Below are 24,131 nucleotides of genomic sequence, written 5' to 3' on the forward strand. Positions count from 1 at the left end.
GTGGAGTTTTGCACTTTCAAGACGCATTTAGGAAGATTGATCAGCTTCAGGTGGCGACCAAGGAGTCTAAAGCATATTGATTTCTCAGGCCTGGCTAGCGTTCGCGCACGTCAAGCCTTATCATGAGCTGGGCTGACTTGAAAGCACGGATAAGTTGTGAGTTGTGGTATTATTGCTTTCGATTTGCCTATCCTGTTCTACGCCGTATCCTCTGTAGGTGTTGTTTCTACAAACCTTTGTGTACAAAATTTGCAAAAAAAAAATAAGACCATCTTCCAACATCCATCAAATCATGCTTTCTTCATTCGAGATTCGCCTCCCTTTCCATCATCAACCAACTGAAGAAGAATGCACCGCTACAACCTCACCTATGAGAACCGTTGTAGATAGGAGGACAGTAACCAACACCGCCATCTACGCGGCTGTCAACTCGGCAATACGCCTCTCAATCTCAGGCACCTGCCGCAGCAAGACCTCCAGGTCCTCCTTCTCGTCCTCGAGCTTCAGCCGGCGATCGGCGTCGAGCTTGGTGAAGACAAAGTTGCCCTGTCCGTCAAACTGGAGGATGCGGCTGTGATACTTCCATAGACTGCGGCGATGGCTGACGGTCATGAGGGTGATACCCAGCGCCTTTGCGTTATCGTACATGACCTTTTCCGTCTCGAGGGTGACGCTGGAGGTGCACTCGTCGAGGATGGCGTAGCGGGGCCGGTGGTAGAATAACCGCGCCATGGCGACGCGCTGCTGCAGGCCGCCCGAGAGAACGTCGCGCCACTCGGCCTCGGCGTCCCAGCCCTCTGGGTAGAGTTCGGGGAGGTGCTCGAGGCCGAGGAGGGAGAGGATGGAGAGGAGGTCTGCATCGGTGACGGATTTGGCGCGCATCTGGCGGAGGGAGTCTGGGTAGGTGATTTGTTGGCGGAGAGAGCCGCGGGAGAGGTAAGGGCGTTGCGGGATGTAGAAGATGTCGGAGAAGGGGGGCTTGTGGACGGTGCCGCCGTAGACTGGCCAGAGGCCGCCGAGGATGCGGAAGAGGGAGGATTTGCCGCAGCCGTTGGGGCCGACTACGAGGAGATGGTCGCCTTGTTTTAGGGAGAAGGAGAGTGCTTTGATGAGGACGTCGCCGTTGGGGGAGATGATGGGGCTGTTTGTGAAGTGTTAGTCTGCGTTTGAGGGTGTGTGGGTGTGGAATTGTGACTTACACGTTAATGAACTGAATGTCCTTGCTCTCGACGACGGTTCCGCGGCCCTTGAGGACGGCCTCGTTGTTCTCGGTGCCCGAGCTGGAGACGAGCTTCTTCTCGAAGCGGCCGGCGCGGATGTCATTCATGACCTCGAGAAGGGAGTCGACACGGGAGGTATAACCTGCCAGCTCCATAATCTCGCGGTACGAGAACATGATGCGACCAAAAGCGTCAGAGGCAGAGAGCAGCATGCGGCGGTTGGTAACGAAGCTCTCGGTGCGGTCGCCCATGTTCATGGCAATGTGACCTGGCATCTTGACGAAGACAGGCACGGAGCAGAGCAGCAGGCCGAGGGCGCCCCAAAAGTACTTGATGACAAAGTCTTCCATGAAGCCGTGGTAGAAGCGGCGTCGGAGAATGTAGTTTACGTGCTTGATGAGGGTGAAGTAGCCCTTGTCGAGGGTGTCCTTTTCGGCCTCGTGGCCGGAGTAGAGGGCGACCTCTTCGGCGTGGTCGATGAGGCGCGAGTGCTGGAAGCGGAATTCGCCCTCGAGGCGGGCCTCGTCGGCGACGTATTTGCCAAAGGGCGGAGTGAGGGCGCGCATTACGTTTGCGGAGAGTTGGACGAGGAGGGCCATTGAGACGACGCCTTCGCCGCCTACGCTACGCGAGAGCGAGTGCGTATAAATTGTCTACCAGTCATTAGTCTTCGGGGTTGATAGAGGCATTTTGAGGGGGAAGCTTGTACCATGTCCAGGACGGGTTTTGCGAGGTTGCTAAAGAGCTCAGCCAAGCTGTTTGAGAATTTGGCAACATCGACGGCAATCAGCTGGTCAGGGTTGTTTATCCGGTCGTCGAGGGCAGAGATGCCGTAAAAGGTGAGCTTCGAGAGGTACTTGTCGTGAATATGCTGCGTCAACCGCGTCCGGTACTTGAGCGACAGCTCCGCTTGGTGGTAGGACAACTGCCACATCATATTAGCATGACTTCAACACGGGTGTATTCGGGGCATAGAGCTGGGCTTACCATTGAGTTTGTAAACGTCGCAGGGATAGCAATCAGCATCCACCACACGATGCGCATCAAAAACTCCCGCCCGTTGCCCTTCACCAGGCTCTTGACAATAGCGCCATCCATGGCCGCGACTTTGAGACTAATCAACGTCCTGACAACAAGGAAGAAGGAATGGCTAATGAGCAGCCTAGCCTCCTTGCTCCGCCATCCCGGTATAACAATCTTGAGCAGGCGCAACAGGGACCGGAAGAACTCGCGGTTGAGCTCGACCTTTTTGCGCTTCTTGGTCATGTCCTCGTCAGAGGGGGCGGCGACGGTGGCGCGAGACTCGCGGGCGGCGGCCTCGCGCGCGGAAGCGGCCTTCTGATCCGAGATGGCGCGGCGGATGCGATTCGCGAGGGCGACGAAGAGGGTGATCCAGACGGCGCGGGAGATGCGCGTGCGGTTTTGGAGGTAGAGCTGGGTGAGTTGGAGGGCGAGGTTGCGGACTGTGCGATTTGAGGGGAGCCCGATGAGGGAGACTTTGGATTGGGCGGCCATTGTGGGCGGTGGTTTCGGGGGTTGGTGTCTCTGCGCGCGCGCGCCGCTTGATTATGGAGACGGCGATCCCGTATTCTTTTTCGTCTCGCGATGTCTTTCGGGGGGGGAAATGAGGGTCGTGGTTGTGTTGCTTGTGAAGATGGACGAGATGCCGCGGCTACGTCACACCGGCGGCTGTGGGGGAACGTCCGTCGGTTGACGATGGGACTGTATCGTCAGCGCATTCGTCGCGGTATTTCGATCGAGGTCCGTCGGTCGTCAAGAGATCATGGGGGTCTCGCGAGGGAGAATATCAAAGGCGTTCGCAGCCGATCAGAAAGGGGAAGATAATGATGTTGACAACGGCCATGGCTGGCAGTGGGTGCTTGGGGGTGAGTGTCACACGGCTGGTCCTTCGGACGAGGCTTTCGGCTGGGGCCCTTGGGGGGTAGCGGCAGGTAAGCGTGGTAAGGTAGGTACCAAATCCAGTCCCCTTCCGTTTCCAGATTTCAGCAGCCAAAACGTTAAAACAACACTGGACCGCTTCGGTGGCTCGGGTCTTTGTTCTGATTCAGCACTGGGCCAATTTGACCATTGGATTCCGCTGGGGAAAACGGGGAAAAGCTGGCGCTGTTGGACCTCTCTGTCCCTCGGCTCCCCGGAGTGACACGGTACATGGGTGCTGGAGAAGAGCGGCCCCGTAGCGGCGAACGACGTGATTGGCCAACCCCGGAAAATGGCCCTTTTGGCTCGTTCCCATGTGAATTGGCTGCCGATGGCATGTGATTCGTATTCTGGGGTTCTTTGGCTTATGTGCCTGAGGCTATATTATCTAATCAGATGTGGCTCAACTCTCGAGGACCCATCAGCCACATCGCGGGGCAACTCCTCCCGCAGCTTTTTTTTTTTTTTTTTTGTCTAATTCTTTTTTTCCCTCGAGGTCGGCTTGCCACCCCTCAACTTGAATGACTCCATCGCCATCATCCCAGCAAGACTAGATCGCAATCCTACCATACACCGATATCGCGACACCACGGACACCGCCAGAATGTCCGACGATAACATTTCCATCTACGACGAGATCGAGATTGAAGACATGACCTTTGACGAGGACATGCAGATCTACCACTACCCCTGCCCCTGCGGCGACAAGTTCCAAATCGCCCTGGCCGACTTGCGTGACGACGAGGACATTGCCGTTTGTCCTAGCTGCAGTCTCATGATTCGCGTCATCTTTGATAAGGTGAGCACTACCCGTCCGCAAGCTTAGGGACATATACGGAAACTTTGCGTGGAGGGAAGTGTATGGCTAACATGCAATCGCAAACTGCAGGACGACCTCCCCGAGGACCCCGAAGATGAAGCTGAACCCGCCGTCGAGGACGCATCCGCTCAGATTCCCGTTGCCGCTTGAAGAAGACCTATCTTCAGATTCCAAGATAAAATGCCGCGCCACGAAGCGGTTACTTCGACTGCGCGAGCAGCACTACAGATACTCGCGCCGCCAACCAGCCAAGCTCATCGCCCAACCACGAGGTCCAGCGCAAAAAAGTACGAGCGCGGAATAAGAACAACACGTGAGCGGTATATACAAGCGCCCGGGAGCTGATCCTCGGTCATTGCGCATCAACAAAACAAGCCGATTGCCACTTGCGGGCTTAGGACCTATCCAGGAGGAAGCCTCCACGGTTGGACAAATACTCTAGCCGCCCGCGTACCACAAGACTTGATTACGTGTGACGGCGCACAAAGGATTCCGGTCTTCTTCTTGCTGCTATTTCCATCTCACGGGAATGGAGGAGATTACATTGTGCCGCAGAGGTAACGGTGGAGGCAAACATTTTCTAAATGAAAGATGCCACCCGAGCTCGTTCTTTGGACAACAGAGGGATATTGGCCCTCGTGCCGTGCCGCTGTTTGCTGAACATGCGTTAATGGTCATCGCACTTGGAAGTGTTGGATAGGCAGACCGACGGACACGGCGGTCGCTAGTGTCTGTCGGTCGCTATGGAAGTGGTGGGATTTTTAAGGTAGACGGCGCTGCAGAGGGGAAGCGCAAGGCCAAGAATATGGGGGGGGGGGGGGGTATCACGGAATACCATGCTGGCAAATCTTCCAAGGTTCCAAACTTATTTTACGTTTCCGCCGCCTGAATACACACGAGTGAATACACGGAAGAACCATTCATATACCCTTCCAAGTCCATTCCCGTCACCAGCCAGCAGGCGCCCCCTTGGGGGTCAGGTCAAAACTGGCTGGGTGGTGGAGTGGTTGAAGTCCACGAACAGCCTAATCGGTGAAGGCTCAAGAGGTCCCGAGTTCAAGTCGACAAAAAATCCCAGCATGTGCACCCAGAGATGTAGCCCCCGTTCGCCACCGGGGGGGTGAACTCTTTTGGTAGTTCTTTCCTTTTTGTTTGCATAATACCTATATATAAGAGGCATATAAACTTCAGAGATGTTCCTCACGAAGCCACTGTAGTGGCAAGCTCGGATTTCAAAGGTGATGTAATTGAGCATAATATATGTGAAAGTATTTATTTGGAAAATTAATTAGCAGTATTAATGCTATCTTATGATGACCATGCTTCATCATCGTATGCAGAATATCCAACGCCGTTGCTCCAAGCCGTTAAAAGGAGTCATAATACATGTCCAAAGCAAGTGCTGTTTTGCTTCCTCATGAATCCCGTGTCAAGTAAGTGTGTGTGTGTGTGTGTCTGTGCACCGCCCTTATCATCATTCAAGCGTAAACCCATTATTCCATCATGCTTTCCGAGTCCCGAATCTCAGAAAACTCCCTTTACAGAAGGAAGAAGCTGGCAATACCAAAGGCAATGAGGCCAGCAGCAGAGCTCTGGACCTTGTCGGCGGCAGCGGTGGGCACGGTGACGGGGCCGGTGGTGGTGGCGTTGGGAGATGAGGTGAAGTACGTCTGGGTGAGGGTTGAGAGAGTAGCTAAAAGGTCGCGTTAGTCTGATTGGTCTTGCGGAATCAGGGCAAGAGGTGATAACTCACTGTTGATGATGGGAGGGATGACGGCGGTAATGGAAGGAATGGCAGAGTCCGTGATGGTAGGCAGAGTCTCGACGGGGTCGGTTCCAGTGGGGACGATGATGGCAGTCGTCACGGTCACAGGAGGGTCGCTGACGACGACCTGGGTGGTGGTGGTCAAGCCTCCTCCCGGGACGGTGGTGAGGCCCTCGGAGACGGTGGTGGTGCCCTCCGGAACGGTCACGGTGGTGGAGGCCGAAGGCTCGGGGGAAGCCGTGACGGTGGTCAAGGGGACGGTCTCGGTCACGATGGCCGTGGCGGTGGGCTCAGGGAAGACCGGAAGGGTCACGGTGGCCGTGATGCCGTCGGTGATGACGATGGAGGTGAACTGGGCGGCGGCGAGGCCGGCAGCGGAGAGGATGGCGAAAGAACGCATTTTGGCTTGTTGGTGTTTTTTGGAGAGAAGAAGCGTAAGAGCCGTTGATGAGAGATCGGGAAAAGAAGCGACTGGTTTAGCTCGAAAGCTGAGGCTCTTGTTGATGAGATGAGGCGGGAAGTAGGATTGAGATGTTCTGAACTTGTTGTTGCGAATGAAGAGCAAAAGAAGACTCTTGATTTGAAAGAGACTGGATGGGAGATATATACTACAAGACGGGAGTGAGGGTCTGCGTGACGGGCAAAGCCCAGACCGTACGACTAGGTACGACGTACACAGGACATTGTGTGCTACAGCTACGAGTCGGTGACAGCAGTGATGCCAAGAATGGCGATTTTGCACGACATCATCTCGACGAGGGGTGCCGTGACGGCACCGTCACTGGGTTTTCAAGAAAGCAGAGGGTTGGTAGCTTGGTTACCGGGGGTCGTATTGGTGGTGAGGTGGGCAGGCTGTATGCGGGGCGCCTGGGTGAAGCAGGGAAACCCGACCTGGGACTTCTTTTGGGCCTTGAACAGTTGTGCCGCCGACCTTGATCAGCCAGGCCTTGAACAGAATCCCCGACCAGATCCTCAGACCAAACCACATCATTCATGTTCGCTTGCCTGCAGGCCTGTTGGTGCTAGATTCGGACTGGTCGCAGACATGGGTGGGATGAGGGTGGAAGCAACCGAACAAGGCGAGACAGGACAGGGTTGTCGTCCATCGACGGGACCCAGGAAACCACAAGTGGACTCTGTGTGGGTTGCTCATCGGGAAGCACAAAGAGAAAGAAGGCTGGGATGACCGTGGTAAACTCTGATGGGTTGAATTGTGCATAGTGAAATGGCTGGGGATGGCTTCACTTGCAGCAAAGAGCAACGACGGCGAAACGCGACAATGGCCACACAAAATGATGAGCCGCAGCACCAGACGTGTATGTTTCCCCCACCACCTCGATTTTCGTTTCATGTTGCTGCCATGCCGTCCCATTGGTAGATGCAATGCCCATCAGCTTATTCTTCCCAGTGTCAGTAGGTAGTCACCGGAATTCAGGCTCAGTCGATGGTGATATTCAAAGTCGCCTACAAAGCAGACTTCTGCCCTGATCCTGGGGTAACTCAACCGACCCAGATCCACCATCTGACCGTCTGTCTATCCCCCTTCGACATAGAACAAAAAAGAGGAGTGACGCTTGCCAACGGTTGCTAGTCTGCCGAGTTTCCGCAAACCTGCACACTCGTACAAGAAGCATCTCGTCATTTCGGCCCAGGGTAGTGGTTGGGTGACGGAAGGCGCGCAAACATGAGAAATCAGGTAAGCATCCATTGTGCCATTCTGCTAGCATATCCAGTGTGCTGCAGCTGTCCCGGATTTTCCTGCCAGCAGAGAAAGGTGGTCGTACCGAAGGCCGGGGCCTAGATTGTCCAGAAAGATGGGGGAAGACTAAGTTGGCGATACTCTGCGCCCGATGCCGTGCTCTGCTGTGTTGCGTCATACGTCGACGAGGGCCAGCGGGTGCTGCAGCTGGCAAAGACGAGAAAGAGTCCGTAAACAGGTACTGTAGCAACCGGAGGCGCATCCCGCAGAACGGGGGCCCAGGCTACCTTACCAGCCAGAGTGGTAGCTGGGGATAGTCGGCGAGAATCGAGGCTGGCCCAGTGAAATGCTGCGGGAAAAGGGCAAAGGCGGCTGCAACGGCTCTCCCCTTGTGCCTGGATTGGCCGGGCCATTGCATGGCATTGGCAGGCCCCCGACGACCCCTCTCGAGAATAGAGATCTCTGGCCATGAATCACATCATGCCAACCGTGACCCGTCAGGGCCGAATAAGTCATCCAGTCAGACCCTCCCCTTCTAGCTCCCAGGGGCCAAGACTCTGGTTCTTTCGCAAAACATGGCAAACGAGAGTCGTGGTAGTAGGGGTGGTCGAATCCGAGGCCGAAGCCAATTCGATGGATGGGACGAACATGGCCATTTCCTTGGAGTTGAAGGACTAGACTCACCCAACTGCAACTGGGCATGGGAAACACCAGATGGCAGACGGTGACCAACGGTGAAAGATCCCGTCATGGGAAAAAGAAGGAGGCAGGGACCAGGGTGGAAAAGTGAGAAAGAGCAACGCGGCAGGGGTCCCTGCTAGGTTTTCCCATTCTGCCGCATCCTCGCCTGCTTCCTCATCCAGTCACCTTCCTTCCCTCTTTCCCTCCACTCTCCAGAACGCGACTGCCCGTTTTTTTGACATCCGTCACCGCATCACCCCAGCCACTTGCCCTCCAGTGTCCTCCACAACCGTTGCAACCAATCATCCAATCAAGCCACATCACGCTCGACCCACCAGCCACCACCCGCACGATTCCTGACGTTTTCTGTGCGACTTCAACGGCCCTTCGCGCCTTTTCGGCTTCTCAAGCCACGCCATTGTTTCTTTCCACGAATCAAGGAAACTCTCATACACCGTTGTGCACCCTCATCTGCATGTCGGTGGCCACGCATGGCCAAGGTCAAGTAGAGTAGGTATTCGTGCCTTCTGTCATAACCTGTGCTGCTTGACAATTCACCCCCGAGTCCTAATTCCTTGATTTTCCATCAAGCCTCAAAAAGCCTTGCTTTCAGGCCGCAACCCAACGGCCACAGCTGAGCCCGAGTCAATTCTTCCCCCCTCCATTCTCCATGCAGTATTGAGTCTTGAGTCTTGAGTCCCATCCTTTTGGCCCCATCTACAAGAAGCATACACTCTACCTGCCTCGCAGGCAGCCCAGCTATCCGCAGTCCCCGAACGACCTACGCCGACGAGCCCCATGCCAAGTCCGGCACTAAACCTGCATGTTCCGGTCTTTGCTCAAAGCACATCCTCCATATCAATCACGTTTGACAATGAATCAAGCTGTTTGCTATTGAACAGAAATCGTAATCATTGATATCAAATCTCGTCTTACTTCCTTTTGCTTGGCTTTACATCAGGATGTGACGACATACCCAGATGCTACCATTACTCTGCCAGACTCTTGTCTATCCCATGCACCTCGCTGCTCATGACGACTCAACGTTGGCAAACAAAAAGTTGGGGGCACCCGGTACCGCGCCTTCGGCGTTGGGCGCGAGGCTCTCCTCCACAGCCCCGGTCACCAAATCGGTGCCCTTCTTGCCGCCCTCCTCCACTGCAATAATCTTCACCTCGACCAGGTTGGCACTGCGCTTGAGACCCTCAATCATGTCCACGAGCACGGCCTTCTCGTCAAATGCCAGCTTGCGCTCGAGGACAGCGCTCGCGGGCTCGCCCATCTGCAGACGTCTCTTGAGACCCTGAACGAACGGCATAGCCTTCTTCATCTCACCCATCTTGGAGATCTTGCCGTTGAGCGCCTTGTCGTCCACCGACTTGGTCTCGGGGTTCCACATTTCCTTTAACAGGTCAATATAGGCCTGCTGCCACTGCGGGAACTTTTCGCTCATGAAGATGGTGAGCTTCTTGGGCTTCTTGGGGTCGAATGACGTCTCCTTGCCCTTGGCCTTCTTCTTGAGCTGCAGGGACTCGGCAGAGTTGACGTTGGAAGCCGTCACCGAAATGTACTTTCTCGCCGCCGTAAGAGCCGCGTCCGTCTCCGGAATCTCGGGGAATGTCGCCTGCTGGATCGATGTAGGCTTGCCGAGAATCTCAACCCAGACTGACTCGGACCAATGGGGCGCGATGACAGCGAGGAGAAGAGCCTGAAGCTCAATGTAGCGCAGAACCAAGTCGACGTGCATCTTGGACAAGGCACTGCTCTCGCGGTAGAAGGAGAGAGCGTTGTTGAAGCTGTTTATATGCGTCAGGAATGCAAGGCATTATGGTAAGTATCTAAACTTACTCGTAGAAAGCCGCCTTCAGGGCCAGCTTGTAGGCTGTCTCGGAGTACTGGTGGATGGCCTCCTTGGCAATAACGTTCATCTCGTTGTTGAACACCTTGTCGAAGAAGTTGTACTCGCCCGTGCGGAGCTCGCTCTTGTTCTTGACGACATCGTCGCACCATTCTGCTGCTATTAGTATGACGATCGCAGTATAAAGAGACAAACGTACCTCTGAGAGTGTGGAGACGGAGAATGGCCTGGTTAGCAACATCCTCCTCAAAGTTGCTGTCTCCGTTGGTGTCACCGGCATCGGCCAAACCGATACGGGCAGCGTCGGCACCGAACTTGCGAGCAACATCCTGCAGGGTCATGAAGTTACCGGTCGACTTGCTCATCTTCTCGCCGTTGAGCATCAGGTGACCGTTGGTACGGATACCCTTGGGCCAGTACTCGGGGCTGAAGATGGCGAGATGGATGTAGAGGAAGAAGGTCAAGTGGTTGCCAATCAGATCCTTTCCAGAGCTGCGAAGGTCGAGAGGGTAGAAGTACTCAAATGAGCGGCGCATGCTCTCAAGAGTCTCCTTGGGAATCTTGCACTCGTCAAGGAGCTTGTCGTCAAGCTCGCGGCGGCAGAAGACGTAGTCCCAAACCTCGTCCTTCATCTGCTCGGGAGCAATGGCACCAGTACCCTGCTCTCTGCCAAAGATGTCCTTGTGGAGGTAGGGGGCAATGGTGTAGTATGCCATGTAGATGGTGCTGTCACTGAGAGACTCGACGAGGAACTGAGGGTCCCAAGGCAGCTTGGAACCAAGACCGTATGATCTGGCACAAGCCCACTGGTTGAGCCAGTTGAGGACACCCTGGAAAGCGTTCTTGGTCTCAGGGCTGAATGTGTTCAGACCCTTGCCATCAGTGTTCTCGACCCAGTCAAGGGCAGTCTTCTTCCAGGACTCTTCACCGTAGTCGAGGTACCACTGGTCCATCAGGGAAACAATGCAGTCGTCTGCAGAACGACTGACGACCTTGCGCTCAGGCTCGGAGTAGACGAATGCGAGTCCCTGGTCAATGAGTGATTGGCGGACCTTAGGCTTGGCGGACTCGACAGACTCGCCCTTGAACTCGCCAATGTTCATGGTTCCCTTGTAGAAACCCTCAGAGTAAGCCGTCTCCTTGGCCTTGTCAAGCTGGACAGTATCCTTGGGAGAGGCAATCTTCAATTGCTCGACCAAGGTCTTGGCAATCATGTCACCAGAAGGAGTGTTGATGATGGAGATGATCTCAAGCTCAGCCCACTCCTGCTCGATGCCGTAGTAGGCGGCCTTCTTGCGGAGATCCATGGTCATGACCCAATCGGCAGGACTGTCCGAGGGGACGGATGTGACGACACCAGTACCTTTCTGCGAACTGTTAGAGGTGTACCGCTCAATGCGAAAATAAGAATACGTACAGTGGGCAGGATAGACTCCATGGGAAGAACGCGAACGCCGTCCTTGTGGACGGAGAAGGGGGCGTTGACGCGAGTACCGATAAGGGCGGAACCGTCAATCTTGGCAGTCTCGTCAACAACTCCCTCGGCGAGGAAGAGACCCTGGTAGGCCATGTTGCGGGCGGCACGCTCAGTCATAACATAGTAGTCCGTCTCGGTAGCCTTGAAGACACCGTAGGTGATCTTGGGAGACACGAAGACAGCGTTCTGGCCGTACATTGTCTCGGGACGAAGGGTGGCGGGAATGAGGAAGACATTCGCGTCGGCAGGTAGCTGAGACTTGAGGGCCTCCTCAGCCTTGGGTGCCCACTCGAGGACCTTCATCTTCAAGCCAGTGTACTCCTGGGGCCCAACTCCTTCACCCTCAGCTCGGTCGTGGTCCATGCAGGGCTGGCCATCCTTAATCGAGTAGATGGTGTATCTCTTGCCGAACTTGATCTTGTTGAGCTCCTTGAGGCGGATCATCTGCCAGCGAACGAAGGCATCAAAGTAAGGGTTAGCCTCGGTAGTAATGAAAGATCTACGCCAGTCTGATATCAATTAGCTAATATCATTGCGATGACCGTTCGACTTGGAACTGACCGATTCTGAAGCCAAGGCTTGTGAGATCCTCCTGAGCCAGAGGGGGGAAGAAGTCCAGCCAGTACGATGCGTCGGCAAAGAGGTGAATCTCTTGTCTCGGAATGCCCATGGCCTCCATGATTTGGAACTGTTCGTCTGTCAGTGATGTGCAAAATGGAATCGATATAACCGATGCATACCTGGTACTTGGCCTTGATGGTCTTGGCATTGGCCTTGCTCTTCTTGGTGGAGAACTTGGTAATGTCCTCGCGGGCCTCCTTAGCATCAGTAGGCTTCTCGTCGACGACAACCTCGTCCTCCTTGTAGCCCTCGAAATCGCGACCGAACCAGGCAACCTCGTTTTTGAGCTTGTCGGCAACGGCCTTGATGGGCATACCGGTCGCGTGCCATCCCATGGGGAACAGAGCACGCTTCCCCTGCATACGAGCGACCTAGAACAATCCATTAGCTCCACCCTTATTGCATTATTGCGAGAGCTCTCTTACACCAGCGGCGAATTCGACCTTGCTCACGGAGAACAAGTGGCCGGCGTGAAGACGACCGTTCATGTAGGGAAAGGCCATACATCCCATCCTGTTTACTTTTCAGCCTCCATTGCTCAAGTTTTATCTAATGGCGCCATACCATTTGGGCTGTTGCTCGCGCAGCTCGGCGGCGGTAATGGAGTGCAGGGGAACCTCCTTGGTGGAGGGAGCGTCGACCTCGAAGATCTTGTCCTCGGACCACTTGCGCTGGTACTTCTTCTCAAGAGAGATCAAAAAGTCGCGCTTCTCGGTTCCCTTGAGCTCCTTGGTCTTGGAAACCTGGAGGGCCTCGAGGGCTTTGGCAGCTTCGTTGGCCATGATTGCGGGTTCTCGTTCGATTCGATCAGGAATTGTCGGGGAAGGCAAATACGCAAGGCCAATTCCAGGACCAATGCGTATTATGTGATTCGACGGTGACTCTTGCGCCGAAAAATGAGAGTCACGCTCGATATCGCGTTGTAGCTGGTGCTCCTTCGAGATAGTCGCTGGCGAGGATACTGAGTCACAGATCCAAACGTGGGGGAGATTTCGTCGCAGCTCCGATGTTTTTTTCGAGGCTGTGCCCCGCGATGGCTTTGGTGGTTATGGCGGGGTACTGTCGGGTCAGTGGTCACTCTCCGATGTTTGGAGTGCTGTGGCGGTTGAGTCCCTTGGAAAGTACGTACCGCTCAGTCTCTTGTCGTTGGCCGCGTTGTAGGTGTGGCTGGTGCAGCCCGGCGGCACTCACTCGTGGCGCGAGGTGTGGCTAAAAGTCCTGGTGAGCTTCTCCAGTCGCGCAGAGACCTGGAAGCATATCCTCGAGATCCGTCTTGTCCATGCCATCCCCGGAACTACCTTCGGCAATCCAAGCCAATTAATCCACAACCAAAGCTTGAAAACACCGAAGATGCTTCCTACGATCGTTCGCCGCGCGGCCGAAGCAGCTGGCTCCAAATTCACAGTCTTCACCAACCCGTACCGAACGAAAAAAGTCTGGCCTCCCAACTTCACGAACCTGTCCCCTCAGTCACAACTGCGATTTGAGAAGAAGTACAAGAGACGCCTAGCATTAGTTTATGCGCGACCGAGATGGAACAAGGCTGTTAAGCTTGCGCAGTTGGCAACTGTCATTGGTTCGCGAAGCCCTCGTAGCGACTGCTTGCGCTCCATGCTAACTTGCTCTAGGTTTCCTTGGCTGGACATTTTTCTTCTCCGAGCTCGAGTTCTTTGGCAAGGAATACAGGCCATCGGAAGAGGTATGTGGCTTCGTCGCTTCCAGTCCCGCCTGATGCTAACCATTCCGTCCAGATCCGAAAGCGTGTGCGCGGTCTGTTTGGCACAATCGAGTCTGACAAACGATACGAACGTCGCAGAGATGCGCCCGAAGCACCCGCTCCCATCGAGACCCCCAAATAGACAGATTCTCGGCCGACAACACTGTACCAGCATAGGGAGGAGTTTATGGCGTTTTGAATACCCGGCACAGAAGCCCATGTATAACATATTGTTCGAAAACAGAGTCATGTTCCTCTCAGACAGGGGGCCGCCCACCTCACCGTCCATGCCAGACAAAGTTACCTCCCATACTCAGTCCGCCTCCCAGTCCGGCGCTGCGCCCTTCGTTCACAGGTCTTTTGGCTACAGTGCCTTGTGCGCGCACGCCAGAGACAATGCGATCTAGATTCGTCTCGATGACCACTCCTCCCACAATCATCTCGCCGAGCGTTGAGTGTAGCGTTTCGAAGTTGAAGATGAGATCAAGCTCGCAAACGTTCTCAAACAGCTTATCGAGCGCCTCGACGTAGACTTGTATCAAATCGATCAGGGCAAGTGGTGACTCTGTCGAGGTCGAAATGACAATGAAGTAGAGGGTCGCGTAGTTACGATACGTAACGAGGGAGGGAACGTCGTTCTCTTCTTCCGATGATGAATGTGAGGTGCCCGAGGCAGCGAGCAGGGGAGGAAGCGGGAGAAAGTTGCAAGACCCAGCCGGTCGATTCGATACGAGGGTAAATATTTCGGAAATCAGGCGCTGCTGCATGCTCGTTTCCTGTGTAGATACGCCAGTCAGCGATGCCAGCTTTCACTCAGGAGTGCAGGCCCAAGCATACCAACTGTGTGTAGAACTTGGTCAGCCGGGGCTGACCCTGGCCATTGAAGACCAGAAAGGCGTTGATCATTGTGTTCTCCCTTGACTGAGCATCCCGAGTTGACTGCGGTTGTTGGTACCAGGGCGTGGGTTCGCCAGTGATGTCTAGATTCAATGCGACTGGGTGGTAGTGTCCCGCCAGACACTCAATGCGCTTCGCGGTGTTCTGGCTTTGGTGGGGTCAGACCGCTGCCAGGCCCAGCCGTCTCCCACCAGCCAGCAGAGAGAAGCTCGAGGTGCACGCCTCGCAACTGCACATGACTTTCTGATGTAATCACATCTGCCAGGACCTCTCCTTGGCCCAAGCTCGGTTCCTTCCCTTGACCGCGGATCGAAGCTGGTCCTGCAGCTTCCGTCACACCTGCAGCAAACGTGGGGAAGCAACGGAGCTGCCTTTGACCTGCCGTCTTTTACGAAGCAAATCAGTCACCTCTTCAATTCGCTGATCGACAACGACCACCCGAACTCCTCTTCTTCCACTTACGCAGACCACTTGACGTCTCAATTCCTCAGCAACATCACACTCAAATCTCTCCCAATCGCTCATCAACACCTACGCCCAGCTACCATGGCTCGCAACAGCATCACCAAGCTCACCGGCGCCGCCGCCCGCACTCTCCGTGCCTCCTCGCAAGCCCGCTTGGCTGTCCCGCGTCGCTCTGCCCTGCTTCTCGCATCCTCAAAACCTACAATGTCTGCCCTTTCGGCTCGCAAGCTCTTCACAACTTCATCAATCGCCCTTCGTGGCATTATGCCCGACACCGATGACCCTCAGGTCAAGGATACACCTAAAGAGGAAGTCAAGATGAGCGTCGTCGAGCTTACAGATGCTGAGTATCACGAGCTCTCCGAGACCTACCTTGACAACATTGTCACTCGTCTTGAGGAGATAGCAGATGCTCGTGAGGGAGTCGATGTCGAGTATGCTGTAAGTTGACAGACTGGATCTGACTTTTAAAGTCCTTGTACCCACTGTCGCTTTTTGCGAAGCTCAGGATTTGCGTTCCGCAACCAAGCAACGTATCACTAACTCTTACGGATGCAGGCCGGAGTTTTGACGGTTACTTTCCCGGATTCTGGTACCTACGTGATCAACAAGCAGCCCCCGAACAAGCAAATCTGGCTCTCATCGCCCGTGTCCGGCCCCAAGCGCTACGACTGGGTTGTCGTGGGCGACTCCCAGAATGACAAGGAGGGCACTGCAGCTGGAGCCTGGATCTACACCCGTGACGGCAGCAGCCTGGACGATGTCTTCCTCAAGGAGCTCGACATTGACTTCAGCATAGCTCCATCGACCTACGGCGAGAACCAGTCCTAGTTGGGCAAAAGTGGTCCAACAACCGAGGACGATGTTCACAAGCTTTGATCTCATGCAGAGGCAGAGACCATTTCATTTCTTATTCATATGGGCGTGAGCAAAGCATCAAGCTCTTGAGTGTATTCTACATGGCAACAGGGAGTTGGTAAGGTGGTTTCAGGGACAGGAGGCAAGTACCCTGCCCAAGGGGAGAAAGCGATGCCGAAGGGTCGCTATCTAGGCCGGTGTACACAAACTTCGTACAGCAAGTGCTCAATCGTGCAGTCCATCTCAGGATTGCAATGAGGCTAGCGAGTCCTGTATTGAACAGGGCCTCAATTGTGACCTAACAACGCGATGTTAATGAAGTTGCGTGAATGTCTGGTTCTCATACTGATCTATTTACGGTAGAAACATATTCCCGTTTAATTTCTCATCCACATTGGTTTGGCCGTAAAGAATTGGTAGACCGCCCACTGCTGCCTTGCTCCACAGTCCCTCACTCTCTTTGACGTATTACACCACTATTCATCATACTTCATGGCAACAGTGTCTTTTGCGGCGGGAGTCTTTCTCTCAGAGTCCGACTCTTTGGTAATAATGCTTAAGCGAAAGTACGGCTTAGCGAGGGTATCGTGGGTCTCATTTCCAATTTCGTTCATCAGACTCGGCGAGGCGCCATCCATTTCGCGCCCTTGTCCTCCTAACCATTCCGGCAGGCGTCTCGTCTCCCCGTTCTATCTTGGGGGAGTTTGATGTTACGCAGGCATTTCGTGTCGCTCAACGGGAGCAGGGAGTTCCACAGGCGGGCCTTCACGCGTCTCAGGCATCTCGTGTACCACGCGAGGTGCCGGCAGTTCGACCGTCTCCCCCGTGTTCTGCGCCATCATCATAGCCGCGTCGTCAGGCTTCTCCGGATCCTCCATGACGGTGTCGAGCGCCTCATCGCGCGCGGCGAGCTTCCGGGCTCTCCTCCTGTTCCAGAACCAGACGAGGGCGACGACGAAGAAGACGAGGCCCGAGGTGGCGCCAACGGTGATGCCGATAATTTGCCCCGGGGCGAGGCCGGACTGCTGGAGGATGTTGTCCGGGAAAGGCGACGAGTCCGAGGTGGTGCCGCCCGTGGGCGTGGGCGTGAATGTGACTGTTCTCCCCCCTTCTGTGACGGTCACGGCGGTCGGGACCGTGAAGCCAGGGCCGAACCTGGATGTTGGGAATGGGAGCGACATGCTGGGCCGCACAAATGTAAAGGACGGGAATGGCTGCGCCAGCTTGGAGAAGCTGGTGTGGGTTGTTTGTTTAAAAAGTGGGAAGACGGAGGAGGATTCATCAGAAAGGATAACAGAGTGAAAAAGCTAAGCTTTGCGAAACTTTTGCCCCAATCCTTTGCCCATTCCTTCTTTCCGGGCATCCAAGAGAACGAGCTTCATGGTGTCATCGGCGCGGGAGGCGCAGACCTTTTTGATAAAGTCCCCATGTCAAGTCCGACGGTCATGGCGTAGATTCTCTGGCGTTCCTGGCGCCCGTCCCTTGATGGGGGTGTAACATATGCAGGAGGAATAAGGTACAGGAGAGAGAGAGAGACAGCGAGTTGTGAGGTGAGATGAGGTAAAGGTCCGCGATGGGCGTGTAGCAGTGGTTGAGCGCCGCACCGACTCCCGGGCGTTCTGGCGTAGTGTGAGACGAGGGGACCAACGTCAGATCGCAGAGGCCGTGTGTTCTTCTGATCTCCGGTTGATGTACGCCACTTTCCCTCCCACCCAATTCCCCAAGACATTTAAGAACCTCTGAGCCCCATCCTCAATATCCCACCCAGTCCCGGATACCCGACGTGCCCGGCGTGTGGACGAAATTGGCGCGTTTGGCCAAGGCAACGACTGCAGCCCAGCAGCTGCACTCTGCTCTGCGACTGCGACTGCGACGGATACATGGTTTCCTGTCGGTGGACGTCGGTGGCGGGCGGCGCGCTGGGAATGTTTCGGACTTTGACGTACGGTGTACTTAGCTCTCTCGGCATCGGCGCAAAGCCCGAAGTTGAGATGGGGCGCGCGCACCCGCATCCGCACACTGTTCATTCCGTCTTTTTTAGAGTTCGCTTGCTTGTTTGCCATGTTGGAGTTCTTCCAGATTCCGGTTTTCCTGGCTGGCTCTGCTTTTTCATTCTGCCCTGCCCGCTACCGGCTACATCGGCCGGGGTTGGATGACTACAGACTTGCAGTTCTTAAAACTGATCTGTTTCTTCCTCCACATGCAGGAGAGAAGCTCCCTGTGCAGCTCATTGTGCACAAGGTTGATTTCATTGCATCAGTGGTAAGGAAGTGGAGGATAATGTCAGGTATGTTTCTGCCTTGCTTCCTTGCCTCGACCTTTCAGCCTGCATGCACCTCGAGCACCGCTTGAGGGAAGGCTAGCCATTCTGACCAGTAATCTCCTAAATGCGCCGAGACGGAGCGGATGATCCACTGGCCAGCGTCTCCAAAGATCCAGTAACTGCGACACCAGTGAAGGAGGACAGCGTAGAAGGCGAGGATGACGAGGGCTTCCGGGCGGCGCTGCTTAACGACGTCGATGAAGCCTGTTGTCACGCGGACTCCGAAGGCCATGACGGAGGCGGATTGATGGCTGGATTTCATGGCAATGCTGCGGTAGATGGAGTACGACTGCCGTAAGGACTCCGTTGCATCACGGCAGGCTTGGAGGGAGACAGGGCCGAGATCGGCTTGGTCGAGCATGCTGTGAAGGATGTCGACCTCGGAGCGCTCGTTCGGGTCGGGCTTGTTAGATTCCAGGAAGTCGACAAAGGGCTTGCAACCGGATTCGCGGATGATGTGCCAGGAACGGCCGGTGACGGTGCTGACGCCGCGGTGGAGATTGAGGTACCAGGCGAATTGGTCCAGAAAACCGTTGAAGTCGCTACGATAGCTGCGGAGGGTATCGCAGAGGACTTGAGTTCCGAGGCAGGATGCGAAGAGGAACATTGGGATGCAAGTGTCATCGTCGATTTCCTCCTTGGCGTCGTTGAACAACATGAGAGCGCGGGTCTGGAGCTGGGTTGCCTCGTGCTGGTAAAAATCTGCGCGTTGGGGATTCAGCTCGGCCATGTGCTGGGCAGAAAGACCGAGGAGGACGTCCATGAGATAAGGGGCGTGGAGGGCAGCCTCGAGGTTCATATCAACCAAGGGTTTCATAAATCCGTCTGCGGCCATGAAGGTGCCCATACGAGTTTCCAGGTGGTGGAGGAGGCGCATGTGTTCGAGGGTAAAGAATTGGCCGTTAGGGGGGCTCGGTACGCCGCGGTCATCTTCGGTGCGCATGACAAAGTCGTTTACGACCGTGGTAATGGATGGCGAGGTTGCAAAGGCAGCCGCCGTTGCGGCGGCGGAGGCGCTGTTGCCATTGCTGCCGGAGCTACCCGCTGGGCTGGCGACGAGGGCGGCGGCTGCGGCTGCTCGCTTGGCGGCCGGGCCGGAGGAGACGGCGGAAGAGCGAGCCGATGCCGGAAGGGAGTCGAGGTAGGAGCAGTGTCGCTCAGCTGTTGCGCAGTTGACGCAGGTCGGGCGTGTTTCGTCGCATTTTACGTGGCGGCGCTTGCATTCTTTGCATCCATTGCGAGATTTCCGGTGGGCTCGGCGGAGTTTGACGTCGCCCGCTGCTGCAGCCGATGCTGATGCTCCTCCCGGTGTACTGACGTCGCCGTTTGTCGAGCCGGTGCCGGGGGCGGGAGAGTTGCTGCGTGAGATGTCCATCATTCTCCAGGTACCTCGAGGTTGACTTGTCTCGGCCGGTGGGATGAAAGGGATGTGGAGGGAGGGGGGGGTTCAAGGTGAGTGGTTTGCCATGGGGCCTTTTCGGCGTATAGCAAAGCAGATAAGATGTGGTGTTTGGGGCCGGCAGACGACGATGGGCCTTCCTTTTGTGTTGAAAAACGTGACAAGGAATGACAATGGACGAGAAAAAAAAAAAGAGAAGTGTTTGAATTTGAGGAATGATTTTGAGGGATGCGAACCCGAGGGAAGCTCAGCCTTTTTTTGGTGGGGGGAGGGGGAAAGAAAAGATGACCTACGAAGATACTCCGTAGCTTGAATGGATAAGCTCAGGTCAGTCTAGTTAAGGTAGGAACGGTACCTGGCACCACTTGGGAAGGTACACAGTACAGCGTGCCTGCCTGCTCTAGAGACGAAGTACAGACTACCTTACCTTACAGACGGGAAGCACGAAAGTAAAGTAAGGAAGGCACGACTGAATATGCCTACCTTCCCTCTAGTTTCGTACAGGGGTGCGGCATCTACCGCGCTCCAACATGACTTCAGCGGGTCCAAGGGCCACCGGTGGACGTTAATACGGGGAAGCAAGTTATGGAACTGAGGGAAGGGGCCATTAGGAGGGTCTGCTACAGGGGCTACTCTGCAGCTCAATGCACCCAAAAATTCCTAAACAGGACCTTTAGGGGAGCAATCGAAGGTCGTTGGACGCTGCGCCAACCAAGTCCACGCGGCCCCTTCCCCCTAAATCTTTACTTCTGTGTGGGCAGGTGCGCCCACCCACCTGCGTGCCTTCCTTAAAATGCCCGCGCGGTTGTATTAGTAAACACCCTGCAAAACATCTCCGATCCAATGACATCGTCAAGGAAGCCAATTACGCCGGGAATGGCCCGGTAGAATGTCCCAGACCTTGAGGAGCTATCCGTCAACACGATGAAATACATGTATCCAGTGCCGTTGACAAACATGGACATGCAGGAGTTGGTTGAGTCGTCAAAATCAAGAAACCAGACACCAAGGATTTGGGGCTAACGATTTGCACAACATTTTCCTCATTTATCATTCTAGTGCGTCTAAAGTGCTAAATACTAAGCCAAGGCAGGATACCCGGCTTTCCGCGGTTGATACCTTAGCCATCCGCCCATCGCTATTATTCTGCATATTCCAGCGTTATCTCCGCTGACCTGAATCGTTCAACTTCTCGGAACCGTGATCGCGACATGGATCACTGGCCCTCAAACTCCGCCATGTCTCTCTGTCTTCCATTCCCAACAATTACACTAACAATACTCCGTGGGTGCGCTCGCTGAGCATCCCCAATGCGAGCCTCCACACCCAATCTCCGCCGGACGAAAAATGAAAGAGAAAAAGGCACTCTAGAACTCTTCTCTATCGCATGGTCTTGCGCATAGAGCCGGGCTGGTGCTGCTCACTCTCCACCGCCAAGTCATAGTTCTCCGCATCCGAAGCCGACTGCGAGCCGCCCTTGCGGATCTGGAACGCCGAAGGGAACCGGAACCCGAAGGCCACCATGACGAAGAACATGAGCGTGGCGTCGAAGACGTACAGGGTCCACTCGTGACGGAGCGGGTATCCGTCGCCGCCGAGGACGTACTCGATGAGACGGAAGACGGACCGGACCATGATGCACGCGCTGACAATGTAGAGCATCCACAGGCCCGACTTCCAGGGCGAGTGGCCCGCCAGGGATGCCTGGGTAGGGTTCTTTGCGAGGCGCGAGTGGAAGACGATGGCGGTGACCCAGAAGATGGCGAAGAGCACAATCTGGATGACGAGACCAGCGACAATAAGGTTCTGGCCCATCTTTTGGCTGCCGTCCTTGACCATGAGGCCGCCACCGCTGGCCTGGACGAGGAAGGAGAAGCAGTCGCCGGCGACGAAGATGCGGGTGAGCCAGTTGATGCGGATCACCGACAGGGACTCGCCGTGGACGCTGCGGATGATGCGGCCGAGGGTCATGTAGACGGATGCCGCGAAGAGGGCGGGCGCGATGAGGATCGTGAGGGATTGCATTACGTAGGGTCCGACTTGGCCGGTGCGATCGCGTGCAATGGCTCTGCCTGCATATCCGATGATCTCGACTGGATAGTAGATTCAAAATGTCAGTCCAAGGTCTTGATAGCAGGTAGCAAATCAAAGGTCGGAGTTGGTAACGTACGGATACCGCCTATCACGAAGACGATGCAGAACCACGTCTTTGTCCTGGCAATCTTGTACGCGTGGAAGAGCGTCGCGAGGACGAAGAGGACTTCGAAGATGATGGCGGCGATCAGACTGGGCACATAGTGCCAGAGGTAGTAGCCGTTGTAAGACTCGAGGGTAGGCATCTTGTCAGAGTCTTGAGGATTGCCAGGAATCGGTTATCGGTAGTTGGGTTGTCCTCCACCTTTTCCCCGTTTCCTGCCTGTTGTTGTGGGTTGTGTTTTTTCGGGATATTTGATCGCGAGAGTAGACTTGCTTCATATATTGGCGCCCGATGGACAAGAAAAGACTGATGATTTGCTGTTATCGACGGAAATCTCGTCCTAGGACCTCGTTGGTGTTGACGTTGTTGCTAGATATGTTGCCAAGGGCCAAGGGGGTGTCTCGAAGTTGTAGTCCATCTTTATACCGTCCTCAAGGATGGGAGATGGGGGCGGTTGGAACTTGTGTTTGCTGCTGCGGCCACCGTATACGTGAACTCTCGAATAAAGTCTCTTTGACGGCATCTCCATACGCGTTTGTCGTGAACAACAGGCAAAGAGTCTAGATGTATCTTACTGCCAACGTGCGAGATCCAAGCTTCGCTGGTACCCACAGGTGGGGTCTGAGTCTTCCCCATAAGGATGTATACGTGGATTAATTGGGTTATGATTGGCTTGTGTGTTCAACTCCCCTGCTAGCCCTGTGGGCGGATCTCACTACATGTTTCTTCGGGTTGGCGAATCACGTCCCATTCCATACGCGTACAGAGATTTTGGCCGTGATGTTTTTGCAATCACAGAGGCTGAGGGAGGCATACCTGGGACTCGTCACCCCACCACCCCTCTGACATTCAATCTCTTTCCCATTTGTACGGATATCAGAATGTGAAGTCCTACCCGATTCAACTTTCCAGTCGTTCGTCTGATGCAGGGACAAAGCCACGCCGATAAGGGACATCCCGTTCGGCAAGCTTATGTACCTCATGCAACCCCCTTTTAGTCTTTGGAAGAGGCTGCATTTACGTGTATTCTTCCCCAGCAAAACTTGCAACACTGTCACCAAACACGAGGAAATCCTGAGTGTGGCTTGGCCAACAGGAAATGCCCCATCAAACAGCTTCACGGAACGGCGGCGATCGTGGAGCCATGCATACTTCGTAAAACCACCTGGCCGTCAACCTTGTCTCTCCATTTGGGTACTCTATGCAATCATTCCGCTCTTCGCATTCACTTTTTTGACTTCTGCGCCATCGCATTTAGTGGTGTAGACAAACGGTAGTCTGTAGAAATCAGGTTACCTTTGAGGCTTAGTCCGGAATCCGGCAACCGCTCAGCTGTTTTCGGACTTGACCGGGGTCTCGCTTTCGGTTCGTCTTGGCGTCTGCAGTGGAAACCTACCGTCTTTCCGCCCTGCCGGAACCTTTCTGCGGCTGCGCCGGCGATGGGAACAACGGCAGGCGGGAACGTCCTGTCGGTATCGCGAACGAGGCAGACTGGGCGGCGGACTTGGCTCAACTTTGGAAGTCGAGATAAGCCTTTGCGTGACTGCGTTGTCAAACTCAATCGCTTGACATGAACAAGGGATGTGATTTTGTCGCTCGTGAAGACGTGGCTGTGGTCGCCTTGTTCGACATTGAGTTTTCTTCTCAATATCGGTGATTGCTACTGTCACCACATGGTGCACTGCCATTACAAGATGACGCAAAAGCACACGATATGTAGTCATTTGCTGTATGCATCGCAGCTAGGATACTGGTTTTCGTTCCCAGGCGCTCTGCATTTTTGGATTTTTTCACCCTTCAACGATTGGGCAGAATACATGTAACATTCCGTGCAAGTTCCAGTCCACGCATATGGATAGTGACGACGACTCAGCCGTCCCGCCGCAATGCTCCCCAAATCTGAGACAAATATTGAATTGGGTATCGGTGGCTGATTTGGAAGTGTCGGACGGCAGTTCATTTCTATTCTCGGCCAGGTGGAAAGTAGTCTCCATAGCCTGGAATTTGTACTAGATTCTGTACAGAGTACTTGACGAAGTTTCTCGTCACTTGAATGACCACTAGCAGATACACGTATTTCCGGGGGCGGGTCTACTCCGAGACCCCAATACGTGGAACCCGGGTACTAGGGCCGCCACAAATTGCAAATCTTTATTTCCTCTTCAAGTCTCTTTTCTAGATTTGCTGACCTCAAAA

At 54.8% G+C, this 24,131-nt stretch overlaps 10 protein-coding genes across 10 annotated transcripts; 3 read left to right on the forward strand and 7 right to left on the reverse strand.

Annotated features, from left to right (window-relative positions):
- Positions 1–314: 314 nt before the first annotated feature.
- On the reverse strand, positions 315–3,338 carry HER10_EVM0012992 (ABC transporter transmembrane region 2). The gene is made up of 4 exons (XM_035482366.1): positions 2,208–3,338; positions 1,930–2,145; positions 1,200–1,873; positions 315–1,141 (listed from the first exon to the last, which is right to left on the reverse strand). The coding sequence occupies exons 1-4, from the start codon at positions 2,733–2,735 to the stop codon at positions 415–417; spliced, it is 2,145 nt and encodes a 714-aa protein (XP_035330270.1). The 5' UTR covers positions 2,736–3,338; the 3' UTR covers positions 315–414.
- Positions 3,339–3,671: 333 nt separating this feature from the next.
- On the forward strand, positions 3,672–4,472 carry HER10_EVM0013052 (CSL zinc finger). Its single transcript, XM_035482423.1, has 2 exons — positions 3,672–3,957; positions 4,048–4,472. Exons 1-2 carry the CDS (start codon positions 3,763–3,765, stop codon positions 4,126–4,128), a joined length of 276 nt encoding a protein of 91 aa, XP_035330285.1. The 5' UTR covers positions 3,672–3,762; the 3' UTR covers positions 4,129–4,472.
- A 765-nt stretch (positions 4,473–5,237) lies between these two features.
- Positions 5,238–7,070, reverse strand: HER10_EVM0011413 (uncharacterized protein). The gene is made up of 2 exons (XM_035480846.1): positions 5,732–7,070; positions 5,238–5,671 (listed from the first exon to the last, which is right to left on the reverse strand). The coding sequence occupies exons 1-2, from the start codon at positions 6,141–6,143 to the stop codon at positions 5,517–5,519; spliced, it is 567 nt and encodes a 188-aa protein (XP_035330092.1). The 5' UTR covers positions 6,144–7,070; the 3' UTR covers positions 5,238–5,516.
- A 2,039-nt stretch (positions 7,071–9,109) lies between these two features.
- On the reverse strand, positions 9,110–13,123 carry HER10_EVM0004579 (leucyl-tRNA synthetase). Its single transcript, XM_035474215.1, has 8 exons — positions 12,644–13,123; positions 12,505–12,592; positions 12,199–12,450; positions 12,020–12,146; positions 11,399–11,967; positions 10,181–11,348; positions 9,972–10,134; positions 9,110–9,919 (listed from the first exon to the last, which is right to left on the reverse strand). Exons 1-8 carry the CDS (start codon positions 12,859–12,861, stop codon positions 9,154–9,156), a joined length of 3,351 nt encoding a protein of 1,116 aa, XP_035329234.1. The 5' UTR covers positions 12,862–13,123; the 3' UTR covers positions 9,110–9,153.
- A 306-nt stretch (positions 13,124–13,429) lies between these two features.
- On the forward strand, positions 13,430–13,938 carry HER10_EVM0005989 (uncharacterized protein; the record flags this gene model as incomplete). Its single annotated transcript, XM_035475587.1, has 3 exons — positions 13,430–13,655; positions 13,708–13,778; positions 13,831–13,938. The coding sequence occupies 3 exons, from the start codon at positions 13,430–13,432 to the stop codon at positions 13,936–13,938; spliced, it is 405 nt and encodes a 134-aa protein (XP_035329409.1).
- HER10_EVM0013307 (clathrin adaptor complex small chain) lies at positions 13,636–14,837 on the reverse strand. Its single transcript, XM_035482669.1, has 2 exons — positions 14,634–14,837; positions 13,636–14,572 (listed from the first exon to the last, which is right to left on the reverse strand). Exons 1-2 carry the CDS (start codon positions 14,700–14,702, stop codon positions 14,075–14,077), a joined length of 567 nt encoding a protein of 188 aa, XP_035330309.1. The 5' UTR covers positions 14,703–14,837; the 3' UTR covers positions 13,636–14,074.
- A 402-nt stretch (positions 14,838–15,239) lies between these two features.
- Positions 15,240–15,989, forward strand: HER10_EVM0005403 (frataxin; the record flags this gene model as incomplete). The annotated part of the gene is made up of 2 exons (XM_035475023.1): positions 15,240–15,599; positions 15,717–15,989. The coding sequence occupies 2 exons, from the start codon at positions 15,240–15,242 to the stop codon at positions 15,987–15,989; spliced, it is 633 nt and encodes a 210-aa protein (XP_035329348.1).
- Positions 15,990–16,726: 737 nt separating this feature from the next.
- Positions 16,727–17,197, reverse strand: HER10_EVM0003745 (uncharacterized protein; the record flags this gene model as incomplete). Its single annotated transcript, XM_035473409.1, has 1 exon — positions 16,727–17,197. One exon carries the CDS (start codon positions 17,195–17,197, stop codon positions 16,727–16,729), a length of 471 nt encoding a protein of 156 aa, XP_035329127.1.
- Positions 17,198–17,808: 611 nt separating this feature from the next.
- HER10_EVM0012340 (uncharacterized protein) lies at positions 17,809–19,900 on the reverse strand. The gene has a single exon (XM_035481737.1). The coding sequence runs from the start codon at positions 19,715–19,717 to the stop codon at positions 18,338–18,340; it is 1,380 nt and encodes a 459-aa protein (XP_035330201.1). The 5' UTR covers positions 19,718–19,900; the 3' UTR covers positions 17,809–18,337.
- Positions 19,901–21,118: 1,218 nt separating this feature from the next.
- On the reverse strand, positions 21,119–22,077 carry HER10_EVM0000102 (RTM1; the record flags this gene model as incomplete). The annotated part of the gene is made up of 2 exons (XM_035469897.1): positions 21,119–21,831; positions 21,909–22,077. 2 exons carry the CDS (start codon positions 22,075–22,077, stop codon positions 21,119–21,121), a joined length of 882 nt encoding a protein of 293 aa, XP_035328718.1.
- Between the last annotated feature and the right edge of the window lie 2,054 nt (positions 22,078–24,131).

Source organism: Colletotrichum scovillei (genome assembly GCF_011075155.1).
Source record: "Colletotrichum scovillei strain TJNH1 chromosome Unknown Contig00009, whole genome shotgun sequence".
Lineage (NCBI taxonomy): Eukaryota > Fungi > Ascomycota > Sordariomycetes > Glomerellales > Glomerellaceae > Colletotrichum > Colletotrichum scovillei.

What these genes read in the sequence shown, in the direction of transcription:
- HER10_EVM0012992 (XM_035482366.1), bottom strand. Translation starts at nt 2,735, where the DNA reads ATGGCCGCCCAATCCAAAGTCTCCCTCATCGGGCTCCCCTCAAATCGC. An exon ending in CGACGTTTACAAACTCAATG is followed by an intron (nt 2,146 to 2,207) that starts GTAAGCCCAGCT and finishes ATGATGTGGCAG; the next exon opens with TTGTCCTACCACCAAGCGGA. An exon ending in CAAAACCCGTCCTGGACATG is followed by an intron (nt 1,874 to 1,929) that starts GTACAAGCTTCC and finishes AATGACTGGTAG; the next exon opens with ACAATTTATACGCACTCGCT.
- HER10_EVM0013052 (XM_035482423.1), top strand. Translation starts at nt 3,763, where the DNA reads ATGTCCGACGATAACATTTCCATCTACGACGAGATCGAGATTGAAGAC. An exon ending in TTCGCGTCATCTTTGATAAG is followed by an intron (nt 3,958 to 4,047) that starts GTGAGCACTACC and finishes CGCAAACTGCAG; the next exon opens with GACGACCTCCCCGAGGACCC.
- HER10_EVM0011413 (XM_035480846.1), bottom strand. Translation starts at nt 6,143, where the DNA reads ATGCGTTCTTTCGCCATCCTCTCCGCTGCCGGCCTCGCCGCCGCCCAG. An exon ending in CATCCCTCCCATCATCAACA is followed by an intron (nt 5,672 to 5,731) that starts GTGAGTTATCAC and finishes GCGACCTTTTAG; the next exon opens with CTACTCTCTCAACCCTCACC.
- HER10_EVM0004579 (XM_035474215.1), bottom strand. Translation starts at nt 12,861, where the DNA reads ATGGCCAACGAAGCTGCCAAAGCCCTCGAGGCCCTCCAGGTTTCCAAG. An exon ending in AAGCCTTGGCTTCAGAATCG is followed by an intron (nt 11,968 to 12,019) that starts GTCAGTTCCAAG and finishes AATTGATATCAG; the next exon opens with ACTGGCGTAGATCTTTCATT. An exon ending in TGGAGTCTATCCTGCCCACT is followed by an intron (nt 11,349 to 11,398) that starts GTACGTATTCTT and finishes AACAGTTCGCAG; the next exon opens with AAAGGTACTGGTGTCGTCAC.
- HER10_EVM0013307 (XM_035482669.1), bottom strand. Translation starts at nt 14,702, where the DNA reads ATGATCAACGCCTTTCTGGTCTTCAATGGCCAGGGTCAGCCCCGGCTG. An exon ending in CCAAGTTCTACACACAGTTG is followed by an intron (nt 14,573 to 14,633) that starts GTATGCTTGGGC and finishes GTATCTACACAG; the next exon opens with GAAACGAGCATGCAGCAGCG.
- HER10_EVM0012340 (XM_035481737.1), bottom strand. Translation starts at nt 19,717, where the DNA reads ATGATGGACATCTCACGCAGCAACTCTCCCGCCCCCGGCACCGGCTCG.